General features: G+C 42.7%; 1 protein-coding gene across 1 annotated transcript in view; it reads right to left on the reverse strand.

Annotated features, from left to right (window-relative positions):
- Positions 1–1721: 1721 nt before the first annotated feature.
- Positions 1722–16280, reverse strand: part of fgfrl1a (fibroblast growth factor receptor like 1a) — a 51842-nt gene continuing 37283 nt past the window's right edge. Inside the window, exons 3-7 of the mRNA XM_069670265.1 lie at positions 13719–13796; positions 8493–8789; positions 5453–5625; positions 5170–5350; positions 1722–3467 (exon numbers count right to left, since the gene is read on the reverse strand). Of these exons, the coding sequence (XP_069526366.1) occupies positions 3028–3467; positions 5170–5350; positions 5453–5625; positions 8493–8789; positions 13719–13796 (1169 nt within the window). The 3' untranslated portion in view covers positions 1722–3027. The remainder of the gene's footprint in view (positions 3468–5169; positions 5351–5452; positions 5626–8492; positions 8790–13718; positions 13797–16280) is intronic.

Raw genomic sequence — 16280 nt, forward strand, 5'->3', positions numbered from 1 at the left:
TTAAAAATGCACTTTTTTGAAATGGATTTTGTGTTTGCTTGAGCTGTTTCATGGTCCGAAGCATTCTCACTACACTGTTATGATTCAACACTTCCATGTACATGCTAGTGGTAAGTGCACATATACACAGTCTGTTACTGGCAGTCCGTTAGCTTTGACACAAAACACTCACATGGGTGTGAAGAGAGTGGGAAAAGGAGCAGAAGAACAGACCGCTTACTGAGGAAAATGTGACTTTCTGAAGCCCTTCAACACGGGAAGAAACGCTTTCAAGTGAAAGAACACACTTGGTGAATTTGCCGACAGATGTTTAAGAACAGAAAAGACTGGAGGACAATTAAACATCTAAAGGGACGACTGCTATTGTAATGTTTCAAGACCTTTTTATCTCCCAAGCCTTCCTCGTAAAGAGACTGATGACATCTTAATCTTATCTCAGCATAGCGTCTTACACAGCTCTTATATAGTGGTCAGGTTCAAAAGGACACACAAGACTAACAAGATGGACACCCGAGAAGGATTGAGTGTATTGAGAAGGAGTGTTGGGACAGGTTTCTGGTAAAGTGTAGGTCAATGTTTTACCTTTTTTACCAGAGATAAGAGGACGCTTTCTAACACCTATCAGGACGGATGAAAGGAAGACGAAGAAGAGACAGTAAAACAGAAACTAACAGACACTGAAAAACAAGAACAAACATAAAGACCGACAAAAGATCTGTGTCTGTAAAGCAGCCAAAAGAAAAATCCATCTCCTACAGCCACGAGGTCTGCCACGATTTAGTTCTTCTAGTTTTAATAGTAATCTTGAGATATTGGATTTTACTGACAGAGAAAAGATGCCTGATATGTTGCTCAGCATGCTTTGGGTTCTAGTGGGTCTTATATTCTTAAACACATTATCATTACTTTGTAAAAATGACCTCAAATTGAGCTAAAATTGGCCTTGAAAAAAAAAAAATATCTATATGGTGTGACAATTGAGGACTGAGAACAGTAAGGCCCTGTGTCCATTAATGGCGTTTTTTGTGCTTTCTGCACCCACAACCTAAATTTCATAGCGCTTCTCACGGGCACTTACTGTTGCTAGGATACTAAAGTTGTCTGGCGGCACTTCCGCTTCCCTTGGTGACCGTTAAGTCTGTTTTAAATCGCTCTGCGTGCTTCATATTTGCTTTTGTTCAAGGAAATTTTAAAAAGAAAACAAACAATATAAAGGAATTGTGGCAGCAGCAAATTGAACCATCGAAATCGAAAAGATAAGTTTCTCCTCCATCATTGCTGTTGATAAAGTTCGTAAGTCCCGCCCCTTCTTGATTTTGATTGGTCGGTGGGGGAAAAATGATATTAACGAGCGTGATGGTGTCCCAAAAGTCAAACTATTTTTAACTGTCAAAAACGTTGCTGACACCGCGGGTGTTTTCGCACTTCTTGCTGTCACTTGACGCTGAGTGCTGAAAAAGTGGAACTGCATTGTATAGAAAATGCAAAAAAACGTCGTCAGTGGACACGGGCCCTAAATGTACTTGTTGCTACTCACTTGGCACTGCTTTAGTTTTCTGCAGAATAAAGGGCTCTGTCAGTTATGTAAGTTATGTAAGTTAAAATGTAAGTTATAAAAACACTGATATTTGATTCTGTTTTAAGCTGCATCCCATCATTTGACCTTTTTAGCATCTAGACAGTTTTTACTGCAACATCATCAGTTTTTCCGATCAGGAAGGCTCTGCAGGTGAGAAGGTGAGAGCCCTTTATCCAAGTCCCTCTGCTTTGCAACAGAGGATGAGAGGAGAACAGAGCACATGCAAACCCTGTTCCAGTATACTTGAGGTCATATTGTGAGGCGCTTTAAGAAGAAGAGTCAAGAACTTAAGGTCTCATCCTTAAGTTAGAGTTTAAGCCCCCTAAATCTCATAACGGATGAACGAGAGTCTGTGACATATCCAATGATCCGACAGTGATCCACGAAGTCTGGAAACAATTCTTAGAAGGCACCATTTCACACCGAGGCACTGTTGATCATTCCTTTGCACTGTTGCTGAAAAAAGCTCAATAAGTAACATTATGGAGAACTGATGAACTGCATCTCTCTTCTTCAGTCAGAAAACAAAGCCGAAAAGGAGACGACGTGAAACAGGAAATGCCAGCTTTCTTCACAAAACAAAGCAGAAGAAACTGTCGGTACACGTACTGAAAGAGAAGCACGTTGGTTGTAGCAGAAAACACACTCTAGCTGCTGCCAAAATCATTCTCTACGCTGTCTGGACTAAACAGCTCTTTTCCACAGCACCCAGTTAGCAGCTGGACATTTATCAGAACGGCTGTCGGCCTGGCAGGAGCGAAACCAGCAGCCCTCGTCCTCACATCCTTTAGTGGGAGTCTTGTTTGTGTTTTATGGCTCAGTTGGCCTGACGCCTGAGATATACTCTGAAATTAAGCTAGAACGTTACACGCATGCTATATTTTTCTTTATCCAGGTTGAAGTAGAAGGTTAAATGACGTATAAATGTATTCCACTTACAGGAGAAGCAATAGTCAGAGCCTTGTAGTGAAGAAGGGTTGTATTTCTACTGTTACTGAGGAGGTTGTGGTTGTGTGTCTAAAGTCCTGATAAAACAGATCCAGATAAAATGCTGGGTTAGGTTTCCTTGAAGCTGTTTAGAAAACTATTGAAAAATCTACAGTAAAAAGGCTTGAATAAAATATGTTTTGGGATTTTTCTCTTATAAATTTCACTGGATTTGCCTCCAGATGGGCTAAAAATAAGGATCTTCTTTCTTTACATTCTTCATTTGTTTGTGTCTTGAATAAGTCCCTGTGTACACGATAGTGTGGCTGCAGCAGAGTGAGGAAGAGTCGTGCAATCCCATGCTTCTGAGTATGAATCTGCATGGTCTTTTGCATGTGGTTCTCCTTGTTGCTCTGTATGTCCGCAGTTAGTTTGGATTGTTGTGAATGAGTCTCCATGCACAGGAACATGTTCATGTAGAGGTGAATAGTAAACACCACTGCTTGCTGCTAGCCTCAATGCTAACACTGGTAGTGAATGTGCTGATGCTGGTGCACTTTCCCGTCCACGTGCGAATGCGTATGTGTGTGTATATCCGTGTAGATCTTTGGGTAGACTTTAGGAGCCAATCCAGCGCCTCCCTGAGCCAGGAGCAGCTGCTGATGGGCAACGTAGTCCTCATATGAGAGACAATCTTTATCCCCGCTGGCCGGCTGAGGAGGCACCGCGGGACAGGCTCGGTCACGATTGGCTGTAGGTAGACGCTGAGCAGCGGGAAGAGCAGAGGACGATGAAGCAGACGAAGAAGAAGAGGAGGAGGAGCAGGTGCGTTTTGACTGGCAGAACCAGAGGAGGGCTGTGCCTAAGATGAAGGCGACGCCGGCGGGTATCCCAATAATGACGGGCCAGGGGAGGCTCGGGGATGTCGCTGTGGGGATGGAGTTGCTTTGGGGCTTCAGATCTGTAAAGGAGAAACACATGAGGGAAATAAGAAAATGAAACTCAACAATCATCAGCTTCACATGAAAATAGCTTTTCAAAGCTATAATGATTTTAGCTGTTAGTTAGCTTAACATGCTCATAACTGGATGTTGTTAAAAAGGATCTAAAACCCATCAATTTAGACAAGCATTTAGTTGCATTTGTATCCTATGTCTTTTCCACTTGTGTATTTTATCCTGTGTTTTACCTTTTCTTCATATATTTTATTTGACTTCATGTATTTGACTTTCAAGCACCTTGTGATCTGTAAAAGGTGCTATATGCTTAGCTTGCTAGCTGATGGTATCAGTTGGTGATATTTAGATCTATATGATTTGTTGCTTGCTAAGGTGGGATAGTTGAGGGATATTATTTTGATTGGATCAGGACATTATGGCTATGAGTTATTCCTGTTTTTCTAAGACAAAATATCCCATCTGAAATGAATGGGGAAAATCTTCAAAATGACCACAATTCACACTAATTGTAACTTCACAGCTCATTCATACATTCACATAGAAACTCCATTTGACTTTGAAAATATTCACACATCTTTCAGCTTTCTACAAGAGCATTTAGATTTTCCATAACATTCATACTTTATCCACAGTAACCTTTTAAAGCTCTTAAAGTTTGCGTAAAATGAGTGACAAACCCTGGATCACAAGTGACACAAAGGCAATCCTCAACCCGAAAAAGGAAGCTTTTAGAGACGGTGGCAAAGAACAAGTGCAACATGAGTTGAAGAGGAGACTGAAGATGGCAAGGTGGAATACAAAAAGAAGATGGAGAGGAATTTACAACACAGCAACATCCGTGAGGTGTGGAGAGGAATCGATACCATCTCTGGCTACAAGAAAAAGAAAAGACAGCTGATAGTGTGTGATGTGGAAAGAGCCGATGAACTGAGCCGATAATCAATAAAGTTATTGTTATCTTTATATACAGTCATTGGTTCACACGCAGGATAGACATTTTCAAGGCTGGTCTTCCATTTTAAACTCCTCCATCCTCATCACCTCCTCAGTCATCTTCTTTACCTCCAGACTGACTCTCATCACCTCTAACCTGACCTTTATTTCCTCCTCTGTCATCTTCAACATGTCATCCTTCTACTCCCTCTCAAGACATGAAACATGTCCATTCAGTTTAGCCTCAGCTGTTCAACATACAAAGAATTATTCAACATGTCATTCAACACACAGCGATTCAGTCAGCTTCAGCTTCTCTCTTTCATACATTGTTTATATTCATCCAACATTCAAGTGCAGCGTTAGCAGTTTAGCATCAGCTCTTCAACAACATATTCCACATCATTCATACATTACATTCATTCTTAGTTCAAGTGCAGCATTAGCTGGAGCAGTTGCAGACAGCATTAGCAGTGTAGATATTCAGCAGACAGCATTCAAACCGCAATTGCGTTTTCTAGTTTTGCCACTAACATACTGTACGTCAGCGTAACAACTTTAGCTTTAAAGACTAGACTATCTAATGAACTATACTACTAGCCACGCAATTTCTCAGGCCACTTGTTTTAACATTAGCAAAAGCAGCAGACAGAATTTTTGGTTTACTGCTTCTTATATAACCTGCGGTTTAAGTGTAAATCAGAGAGACTAAATATTTCCATATGCAATTCTCTCTGTGTACATGTCTTTTCTCTCTCTCTTTTCTCTGACCTGGTAGAACAGTCAGGTAGGCGCTCCTGAAGCTGTAGCCCATAGTATTGGCTCCCAGGCAGATGTACATGCCGGCGTCCTCCTCCTTGGCTCTGGTTATCAGCAGCTTGTTGAGGTACGATCCATCAGGACGCGACCAAACCTCGCCTGTAGGCAGGACCACAAAGCGGTGGTCTCCAACCTTTGAAAAAAAAAATCATCATTACTAATGAGTCCAGTAAAATATTAATAATAATTCACAGCAGAGAATTGTGTTTCCATGTAGAGGAGTGTGTGTTTGTACCTCTATGGTGGAATTAAATTTGTTCTCATCACCAGGTTCAACTCTTTTAAGCCACTGAATAACCGGCTTGACGTCACTGCGGACTTTACACTGGAAAGACGTAGTTCCTCCGTAGTCCACGGTGGTGTTGACAGGGTGAGTACCGGTCAGGATGGGTTTAGAGTTGGTACGCTCTGAAGAAAGATGTAAACATGTTATATTAAGCTGTAATCAGGGGAAAACCTTAATAAACAACACTGCAGCCCTGAGTGAATATAGCGTGTTTCGCAATGCAGGCATTATTTACACAGCACCTGCTGTATTCAGCAGCACATCCTCCCTCTCTGCCAAAGACACACAAACAGATCCCTTATCTTCAGCTCCTGCCTTTTCTTTCTCCGTTTAAACAGCAGAATAAACACACCTGCCTGAGACATTCAAAGGTCTCTTTTTCAGTATTGTAAGGAAATGTCACGGGAAGATAATTAGATAAAGCCTTCTTCGGTAAAATTTAACAGGCATCTCCAGTTTTGGCTGTGTTACAAGACAAATGTGTGGCCTCAACAGTCAGCCCGGTGATTGACTGGCGATCACTACTACTACTACTACCGCCTCTCGCCCAATGACAGCTACAATAGGCTCCAACTCCCTGCCAAATTATCATATGTAGGACTTCTGTCGTTCATGTACAAGTCTATGCTCAAGTACCAAGCAACTGTTTGTAAAATGTATGTTTCTAAACAGCTATACTGTTTTTCTGTCCAGGACTCCTTTCTTTAGTTTTCTCTCTAACAGCAACAACTATGATTGACAGCTGGGTGAATCGCTGCTGATAGAGAAAATGTCACATTTGACATAAGCTTGCAGTGGTTTGATTTACATCCTTTAAGTGCGTGTGTGTGTCTTTCAGGAAGGACTACAGCTGTACTTTAATGTACAACAGATGTGAGAGGTAAAGTGAGAGGAGCCGGTCTGAGCCTCTCAACAGAGATATCACATTCAGTAACATACAGTTCAGTTCACACGCATAAACTAAACTCCAGCAAACAGTTTAACATTAAATCACCCGGCACCAATACAGCTTGAGCAGCCTTCCAACACAACCTAATACATCACAAACACTCACAACTCATCGTAACACACAACCTGCAGCTGCCTCTCCCTCCTCACAGATTCCTCACTCGCTTCACTGATGTTTACTGGCAAGCCTGGTGCTGATCAATAAATGCCACTGAAGTGAAAGCAGGCTTTTAAAAGCTATTTTAAACTTTTATTTTTAGTGCAACTCATTAGCTAGCCCGCTGCTGCATGTGGCCAATATGACTCTAATCTGCAACCAACCACAACTCCTAAAAAGATTATATATTTTAACAGGAGAATAAATTAGTATCTGGACATTTCCCTCTCTGTAGTTCAAATTCAACATCTGCATTGCATCTTACTCTTATGACTGACGGTAAACACTTTTAATATACTATAGTTGATAGTACAGGAGAAACATGCTAATAAGTAAGGGATTATGTACTGTGAGCAGGTTGTTATAGTGGAATAGGACCCTGACACGTCCCTAGCAACGGCCTGTTCTTCATAGCAACAGTCTGTTATTTAAGCAATGTCACGAGAGGGAGTGATGTTGTCTGTCTTAGGCAGGAGGCCGCAGCCATGATGATATTCAGTACAACATCACAACCTCGAGTGTGCTTTCATACAACAGTTAATCAAGCAGCACAATTTGTAGTAAAATGTAAAAATCAACAACTGATTATTTTTTGCTCCACAACTCAACTAATTCCCCAACTTAACTGAAACTGGACTTTTGTTGCCAAGCAACCCAAACATTGTCCCGCACTCTGTAGCCGTGTCCTAAACCAGGGGCTGCAGCCTTTCAAAGGATGCGTCATTCATAGCCTGTATAGCTAGTTAAAGCCGAACTGAGAAGAGACGGTCTGTTCCTACGGAGGACTAACGTCGAGTAAGTTAACCTATAATTTCAAAGATAATTGTTTCAAATGCCCTCTCCTTTTATTTTTTACATGTGTAACGCTAGCTATTTGATTGAGTTGACACCAAAAACGTTCACATTTAAAAGATTATTCCTCGGCTGCTTGAGAGTCCGCTATCTCGTCTGAATTGGCACGCAATGCATCTTGGGATACATTGGTCTGCGAAGGATGCACCCTACGGATCCTTCGCGGCCGGGGAAAAGGAGGACACATTTGTCAGTTGCATCTGAAGGAGCCTTCGAATTGGGACAGCCTTCGACGCGCTTCTGTGACGCAATCAGCCTTTGAATACGGCCTTCTAAGGCTGCAGCCCCTGGATTGGGACACAGCTTATATCAATACTCATGGAATGCCTCTTATCCAATCAGATTTAATTAACCAATCAGAATCAAGTAATCGACATTGCCGAGTAACAACTGACCGTATGAACAGAAACAGAAATATGCACTGGGGTCTTTTCCAACAGAATAAATAAATGTTAATCACTTAATCAGACACTTTGCCAACAAATCATTTAAATAGCTGAAAGGATAATTATGGTCTCATATGATCCGGGTTATTCTACATAATCACTGTATTTTGGGTCTGGATGGAAACAAAACCCTTTTCAAAACCTACCATTAAGTCAGACAGGCCCATCATTCAAACAATAATGCGCAAACATTATACAGCATGTCTGTTATTGTTTGGTTCCTGCTGGTATATGATACACCTCAAATACTCAGGCAACACGGTTCAAAAAATGTGCTTTATGATGAGTCACGACATGATACGACCACATGCAAGCATACAGATTGTTTCAACAGTGATTATATATACAGGTCTATTATTCCTGGTTTAATCTCTGTTGTTTTAGAGAGGATTGTAGAGCATTTGAAAGTCTTACACAGACTTGGATTGATCTCTCAAGTTCTGTTTGGACACTTCAACCAGGCTGATTCTTAAAAGCTTCAACTGATCTTTTAAAAAAGTGGCACTCCTTCACCTTTTTCTGTTATGACCACTGATCTACAGTATACCTATGAAGTTAGGAACTTCATGTCTGGATGTGAACTTACGAATGACTTCCACTTTGTAGGTGGCGTTGATCTCTCCCGCTCTGTTGGAGACGTGGCAGGTGTACTTCCCGCTGTGCTCTGGCGTCAGGTTCTTCAGACTCAGCGTCCACCTCTTCTTCTTCCCTTCGCCGTCTCCTCTTCCCGCGTCCTCGTCCACCAGCGGCCGACTGTCCTTCAGCCAGACGATGTCGGGGCGAGGGTTACCGCTCGCTGTGCACTTCAGACGCACGGAGCTGCCCACCGGGCGAGCGATGACGCGCTTCCTCATCTTTGACGGCTGTGTGAAACGGGGACGCACTGCAGGGGGAAAAAAGGGAGATTTAAATCATCAGAAAAAGATTGAGCATTAACTTGCATTGCTTCTGACTGTCTGCAGAATATTTGGACTTAATTTAAAGACACACACACACAGATGCTCTTTCTCTTCCCAGTCAGCTGCAGAAAGGAAATGAGGACAGGAAAGGAAAGAAGCGAAGACAAGATGTTATAAGCAGAGATAAACGGTTTGCACAGAAGTTTTATATTTACAAGCAGTGTTCTGTTTTCAAAACCGTGGAGAGAGAACAGACAGTGGAATTCATAAAACAGTCACATGTGAGAGATTTATAAGGCGTAAAGAGCGATCAAAGCCACGTTATCTGAAGAGGCTGTGACACAGAGTGTTACAAGCCGGATGAGACACAGCCTGTTTTTGCCTCCAGTAAAGCAGCTTGTTTTTTGTAATCAGTAGTCACGTTAGTTAAATAGGTTTTACTGTATTCTCTTTGTAATTTATTCTTAAAACGTGACAGCTAACCTACAGTCCACCTCCATTTTTACCGCTTTGCAAGTGATTCAGTAGACAAGGCGGCTGCAAAAGCAACACCTTGTCTTTAAGATTAGATTGAATTCAGATTGTCACACCTTTTTATTTAAAGACAAACAGATAAAATGCAAACTATAGTTTCCTAATGACACAAACCCACTGTCACTCCCTCATATTAGAACATTTTAGATGCCAGGATGGAGCAGCGTGCATCCTCCAGGAGCAATTACATCTTTTTTACGCATGTTTGCTTTGCTTTATGAGTTGCGTTGTTGTTTCCTTGTTGCTCAATCTGAACTTTAATTGGTTGAACCCTTGTTTGCACATGCAGGCATCTGCAGCAACTAATGTGATCACAAGTTAATTTTCTGCATCACCGATATGCCGCGCTGGTGCATAACGTCCCACTGCACACCATGAAATCAATTTTCTTTGGAGTCAATAATAATCTGCACTTACACACGAGTCCATTCACGCCTGCTGTGAAAAGACATTTTTATAAAACAAGCAAACAAGAAACTTGCTAACTTGTTAAAATGGATGTTTTTTTTTTGCAGTGTGAGGAGCGTCAGGCTGAGGTCATGGCCGCAGGCAGTTCATGTTGTGCTGCAACAACATATGGCAGCATGCCTCTTGGTATATACAACCTAATTTGCTGTAATGCCCCTAATGGTTTTGTTTGAATCACTTCCTTCTTTCCCCTTGAAACAACACATGACCGGGAACCTACACACATAAACACATGCACAAACATACACACACCACATTCCTTATATGCACTGAAAAAGCATGTCTGGCCCCAGGTTTATATGCATCTGTTGCTTTAAAAAAAACCCTCATATTATGCATCCATTAGATCCCCTTAAAACTAGCTTGACAGCTTTGTAATATCACCATGATATCCAGTCATTAATGCATATCACTGCATAAGTACAGCATCAAACCAAACATTCCTTCAATCATGCAAATCCGTCTTACAGAACATAAAATGGCCAGTTAACCCAACACACCTATCCAAACATCCACATCTCTCCAGACAATCGCATGACCAACCCAACCTTCCCCGAACCCAACGCATCTATTCACACACACATACCCGTCTACAACAACCAGGGAGCAGTGAAAACACATCAAAGAGGGGAAAGAACGAGCCAGTGGGGAGGTAAGAGAGGAAATCATTCACAGGAGCGCTTGATTTTACAGCCCTCGTGTTCTGGCCGGAGCAGATAGCCATCAACTGTGGAGATAAATCACCCCGAAACTACTGCGGCTGCGTCTCTTTCTGTGGACGCAATTATTATTCTAGCTCTGGGTAAACAAACAGATGGGAGAGTTATGTGACGGGTTTGCGCGCTCAAATGTGGAGATTTCACTACGGCTACATTACTCAGCGGAATATAGATCTCCGCTGACCGTCAGGAAGCTGGGCAGGATGACAAAGCAAACATACCCTGAAGGCTTTTAAGTCTTGATTTTGTAGCCCTCGTCCCCCCCCTGAGTCTAAGAAAAGCTACTGGACCACAGCTGAACTGTGACCAGACAGAGTCAATAGATCTAACAGAGATTTGGGAAAGTACAGCAGAGGAGAGTTAGGAGTAAATGATTAACAGTTTAATGTTTTGGCAATGTCCCACTGTACTGGATTAGACTGAAATTAAAGGGAAGAGCCAAAGCATGGTGCAGCTGAGCTGGACTGGATGAAGATGAAACTGGAGAACAAAATACAGCATAGTGCGATTGAAATGAACTGATTTATATTGTCTACGCTGAACCAAATCAAACAGAAGTTAAGGAGAAAACAGATGGAGAAGACAAAGAGTGAAGTTCACATTAAGGTTAGCACGTACAGAGGACTGACAGATTGCTTACAACTGACGAATAAGGCAGAAATGACGGCAGAGAATTCGAGAACAAAGCGAGCGAAAGATGGAGTTAAAACAATAAAAAAGGTAAGAGAGAGGCCACACGGAGAGGTAGAAAAGGAGGAAAAACAGAGAGAGGAGAGGGGAGGTCGAGCTGAGAACGAGCCAATAGAGAGAGAGAGAGAGGGAGAACAGTGGAGAAGGTGAGAGCCAGAACGGGCGAAAGGGCAGGCTTGTTCTGGGTCTCAGGGGCCACTTCAACGCCACACTTCACAGTGTAAAAATACTGCTGACCCCCCGACTGACCGCCTTTGATCAGACAGCGTGCCAGAGGGAGAGAGAGGCAGAGAGAGAGAGAGAGCGTGTGTGTGAGCGAGAGAGAGCTCTGTGGTTTCAAACTTTGACTCAGAGATCGAGGAGATATTTGCTAAGTGAGGTAATTATGACACATCTTGTCTTAAGTAGTTCAGGTGAAGACGTGGATTTAGGTTCAACACTAAAATGTGGATTACATTCATATTAAAGATGAAGACGTATCTAATGTCTGGATGTTTGGTTAGGCTTAAACGTGGTGGAGATCCAGGTGGAGACGTGAGATCATGATCATAAGACTGATGTCTCTCTATGCATTAAGTATGGAGCTAGACCCAGGAGGCAGTTAGCCTAGCTTAGCATACAGACTGGAAACAGGAGGAAAAAGGTCGCCTGGCTCTCTACAAAGTTCAAAAAAACATCTCTTAAGCTAGTAATTAACATGTACATAATTTGTTGAACCCATACACAAATAGAAATACATTTGTAGTTTTACAAGAAGTTCAGAAAAGCCCGGAGAAGTACGATGTATTCTTAGCCAGAGTTTATCGGGGAACCTATTCTGTGCGTCAAGACAAAGTTATAGGTCATTACTTCTCATATAATCTCTATTTAGGCAGGGGCGTGGATTTTAGGGACAGCAAGTTTTCTGGTTTCTGTTTGAACTACGCTTGTAGTCCGAGTAGTATTGACCAATCACATATCAGCAGGCTGCAGAGTTTGCAGGAAAAACAGTTGGAACGTAATACGCCATAACGACATCTCGGCTCTCATCAGCGTCATCTGACAATGATTTAGCTTCTCATTTTCACCGTTGTGGGATCCGAGATCGCTTCTCATATAACCTCAAAACTCTTACTCCCACATTTCTGTTTGTAAAGTAGAATAAAACTTTGCATGTCTGTTTCATAGGGCAGCTACGTAGGAGAGGAAAAAATCTGTCAAAATTGCAGGCAAACACCTGCCTGATGAAGGTCGAGCACCGAAACACTGCAAGCGAATAAATGTGTTTTCTGTAAGGCGGACAGTGTGCAGGAGGTTACATGCAATTTGGTCCATTTCTTTCTGTCAATTGATTAAAAAAAAGGTTCAAACAAGTGTTCAAGGTGTTAGGAGCCAGATTTTTGGACTTTGGGGCAGAGCCATGCTAGCTGTTTCCTCTTTTGCTAGGCTAGGCTAACTGCCTCCTGGCCGGAGCTCTATCTTAACTCACAGATATGAGAGTGGTATCAATCATGAGTGTATTTTCAAAATTAAGAATCATTCTTTTAAGACTGAAGACTGAATTTACACACATTGTTTTTGAAGATCAGTACATTTACTGATGAAATATGATGCAGGAAGTCCAAACGGAGTAACAGATTGACGCGCCGAGAGGCTTATAAACACCAAATCGCTGGACAAGGGTTTGTAGCTTTCACAGAAAGGTTTTAACAACATTGATATGTAATTCGTAGGGCAATCATATTGTCATTTGTATATACAAAAAAGGAGAAATAGTGTTCATGTTGCGTTTTCTATTTGACTGGTCACCAGAGCCAAGCCAGGTGATGTGTTATGGCGATAGTTGAACCAGGATCTGCTCTTTTTTGCCAGAGCTTCTTGTGTTTGGGCCCCTGCTTAAAATAAATAAGTGGGTTTAGGTTTGTTACACAGGGTTAAATGTGGTTTGAACGCGGCCTTAGTGAAAGCAGCGAGTGTGCACGTTTGATTGTTTGAGAGCACAGCAAGCCAAACAGATAAAGAGAAAGAATGTGTGTGAAAAAACAAAGAGAGGGCGCCGCAGAAGAGTAAATGTTTGTTGGTACTGAAGCGTGAGCGTGCACGGACGTTTATGACGGAGCGAGACAAAGAGAGGAGGACGGGGAGAGAGAGAGAAAGTTTAATCAAAAGGAAAACAGGCAAAGAAAGAAGAGTTAAGTTACATGACAGGGGGGGACCAGGGAGACTTGGGAGGGGGTGTAAAGGAAGGAATGTGCCCCACCGAATCACACCTCACACAAATAGACTGCTCTCCACTCTGTCAGAGCCAATTATCTGAGCAAACAAGCACCCTGATGTGTGCCTCTGTGTATTTGTGTGTGGGCATAAACAAGCACCTACTCCCCTCTGACAGTGTGCGAGGTGTTTATTGTACAATCTGCTACTGCACTTTGAAAATGTTACACACTCTCTGCAAGGCTTCCTTCTCATTTTAAAATGTTTATATGCTGTAGAGACGGGATTACGGGAGTTATGAGTGCTTACCCAGTTTCCCCGCCAGATCTGGGACGTGTTCGGAGTCACTATTGGCCGCCGCTGCTCCACCTCTTGAACTGGAGTCATCTGGTGAGAGAGAGAAAAACATCATTAGTGACTTTAAATATTTACATGCACGCTCAACTGTAAGCGCTGAATTTTCTCGTTAGTTCATATTTAGCATGAGGTCATGATGTATGATTGTTTGTCCAGCATAAATCCCTCATACATCGGTCTATTCTCACAGGTTGGAGGCAGACAAAGCCCTTTTTTATTTCAACATTTTAAAACATTTAGTCCTTAAATCCACTGCTTACAAAGGTACAAACTGTGACAAAAACAGGTTGGGAAATTTACGACACAATAATGTTCGATACGATAACATTTATGGAGCATTCTTGGGCAGTTACGTTGAAGAAATGTACACACAGATTTAACACACGGTTACGCATATGAAACTTTTTATAGATGCACATTACATCCTAACATTCATGGCATTTATACATATACTATTTCATCTTCTGGAATTAGATATGAGGTAGCAGAACACAGATTTTCTTGATAAAAAATGATGGCATAAAGACTTCTACAGCCTGTTGGGATTAAATGGATGGACTCATAATCTCCAATCGGATTGCAGGAGTTTGTATCTTTTTTCATGGGTGAAAAAGCGGTTAGAAACGCAGAAAAACGACATGGACACTGGTGGATTGATTCCCTAAAGTTTCAGGTAAAATCTGGTCAAAAGGAGAGCGGTCTTTTTGTGTGGTGTGTGCCTTGTTGGGACACATTCCTTCTTTTCCCCCCTTCCTACTCTTGCTGATCCCCCCGTTAAGCAACTTGACCCTTCTTATCTTTCTTTACCTGTCGCTATCCTTTTCTAGTAAATGGACTGTACTTATATAGAGCTTTTCTAGTCTCATACACTGATGGCAGAGGCTGCTACATCGGCTACGTTGGAGCGACTCTGTCTCCACAATAGAGTCGGTCGTCTTTCAATCGGAAGGTTGGTGGTTCGATCTCGATCTGTCCTCGGGCAAGACACTGAACCCTTTGAATGTGATGAGTTGGGCACTTAACGTAGCAGCCTCTGCCATCAGTGTGTTAATGGGTGAATGTGACATGTAAAAGCAGCTTTGAGTGGTCGCAAAGACCAGAGAAGTGCTATATAAGTAGAGTCCATTACAGACCATTTTTACCATTTACATCGGCTGCTACCGTTGGCTGTGCCAGTGGGAGCAATTTGGGGTTCACTGTCTTGCCGAACACTTCGACATGTAGACTGAGGGAGCTGGGGATCGAACCACCATCCTTCCGATTAAAAGCCGACCGACTCAACTCAATTTAATATGCTTAATTGGCATGAATGTAATAGAGACTGACTCTTTCCTTCCAGTACTTTCTCTGTAATGGACCATAAGTGTGATCATGCCAAAGATGTTAGAGGCCCTCGAACACGCCTCGACCTTTAACTCTGAAATGATAAATTCCAGGTTCACACCACCGAGAGAGCACGATCAAAAATGTGAACCAAAAAAAAAGAGCGAAGAAATGTAACTTCCAAAATTGCCTTTCGGTGAAAAGACCACATGGTACAAAGAGCGAACTCTTCTTTGAATACCTCTGCGCTGTCTGTTTCTGTGTCATACTCTGCAGTATCATATTGCTTTTAAGCTCACGCTGCTGTATCACTTTCTCTCCCTCAGCATGTCTTCCCACATTGATTATCAAAAAAGATACAAACATCTGTCCGGACCTTCACGCTAGCAAACGCTTCAAGATGGAACCAATGTATGCGAGGGGCCCGTTTTCAGGGAGGTGGGGAGGCCTGATACGCCGCAATATCAAGTCTGTCAAAATACAAGTGCGGTTAACTTGGCCTGAACCTGAAACTCCAACCAAAACCTGATGGTGGCTGTGGAAAGAAAGGAACCAAAGAGCCTCGGACCACCTGCAGGAAATACGTGAGAGTGCGTGCGTAATTGTAAATGGATCTGTTTATCGAGCGTGTTGGTACATAGACGCATCTGTGTGTGGATTGTAGAGGACCACCTGAAAGCTCGCAGTGTTTAATGCAGCGCTAAATGTCTTAAAAGCATCACTATTCGGATAATGGAATGAACGCCGCATTTGAAATGCACATACGAGGGATGACCTGCATCCTCGGGCTGGTATTAATAGTATACTGGCAGACCCTGTATGTGTGTGTTTGTGTGTGTGATATGAATGCCTGTATGGGTGTGTCCGTGCATGTGCGTTCGGACGTTATTTAACTAAGTGGTAACTTGACTTTCTGGTATTCCCGTTGCACCTCACTCCCCCATCTGCCCCTCCGACTGCCCCTTCATCCCTCCCTCCTGCCACATGCGCGGCGTGTTCTAAGAAAGGGCAGCGCGTTTGAAGCCCAGCGGCGCGGGGGTCTGATGTAAAGAGGGAACATGGTTTAGCACTCAGGCCCCAGGCCCGGTGCGAGCCTGTAAACCTCCTACAGACCTGCTCACAGAGGGGGGGCTGGACGGCTTCCACCGTCCATACAGTGCAGCCATACATCCAAAGTATGAAAGCACTTCA

This window comes from Semicossyphus pulcher, unplaced genomic scaffold (genome assembly GCF_022749685.1).
Source record: "Semicossyphus pulcher isolate SPU_LCO1_2020_fin unplaced genomic scaffold, fSemPul1.0.p SCAF_2, whole genome shotgun sequence".
Taxonomy (NCBI): domain Eukaryota; kingdom Metazoa; phylum Chordata; class Actinopteri; order Labriformes; family Labridae; genus Semicossyphus; species Semicossyphus pulcher.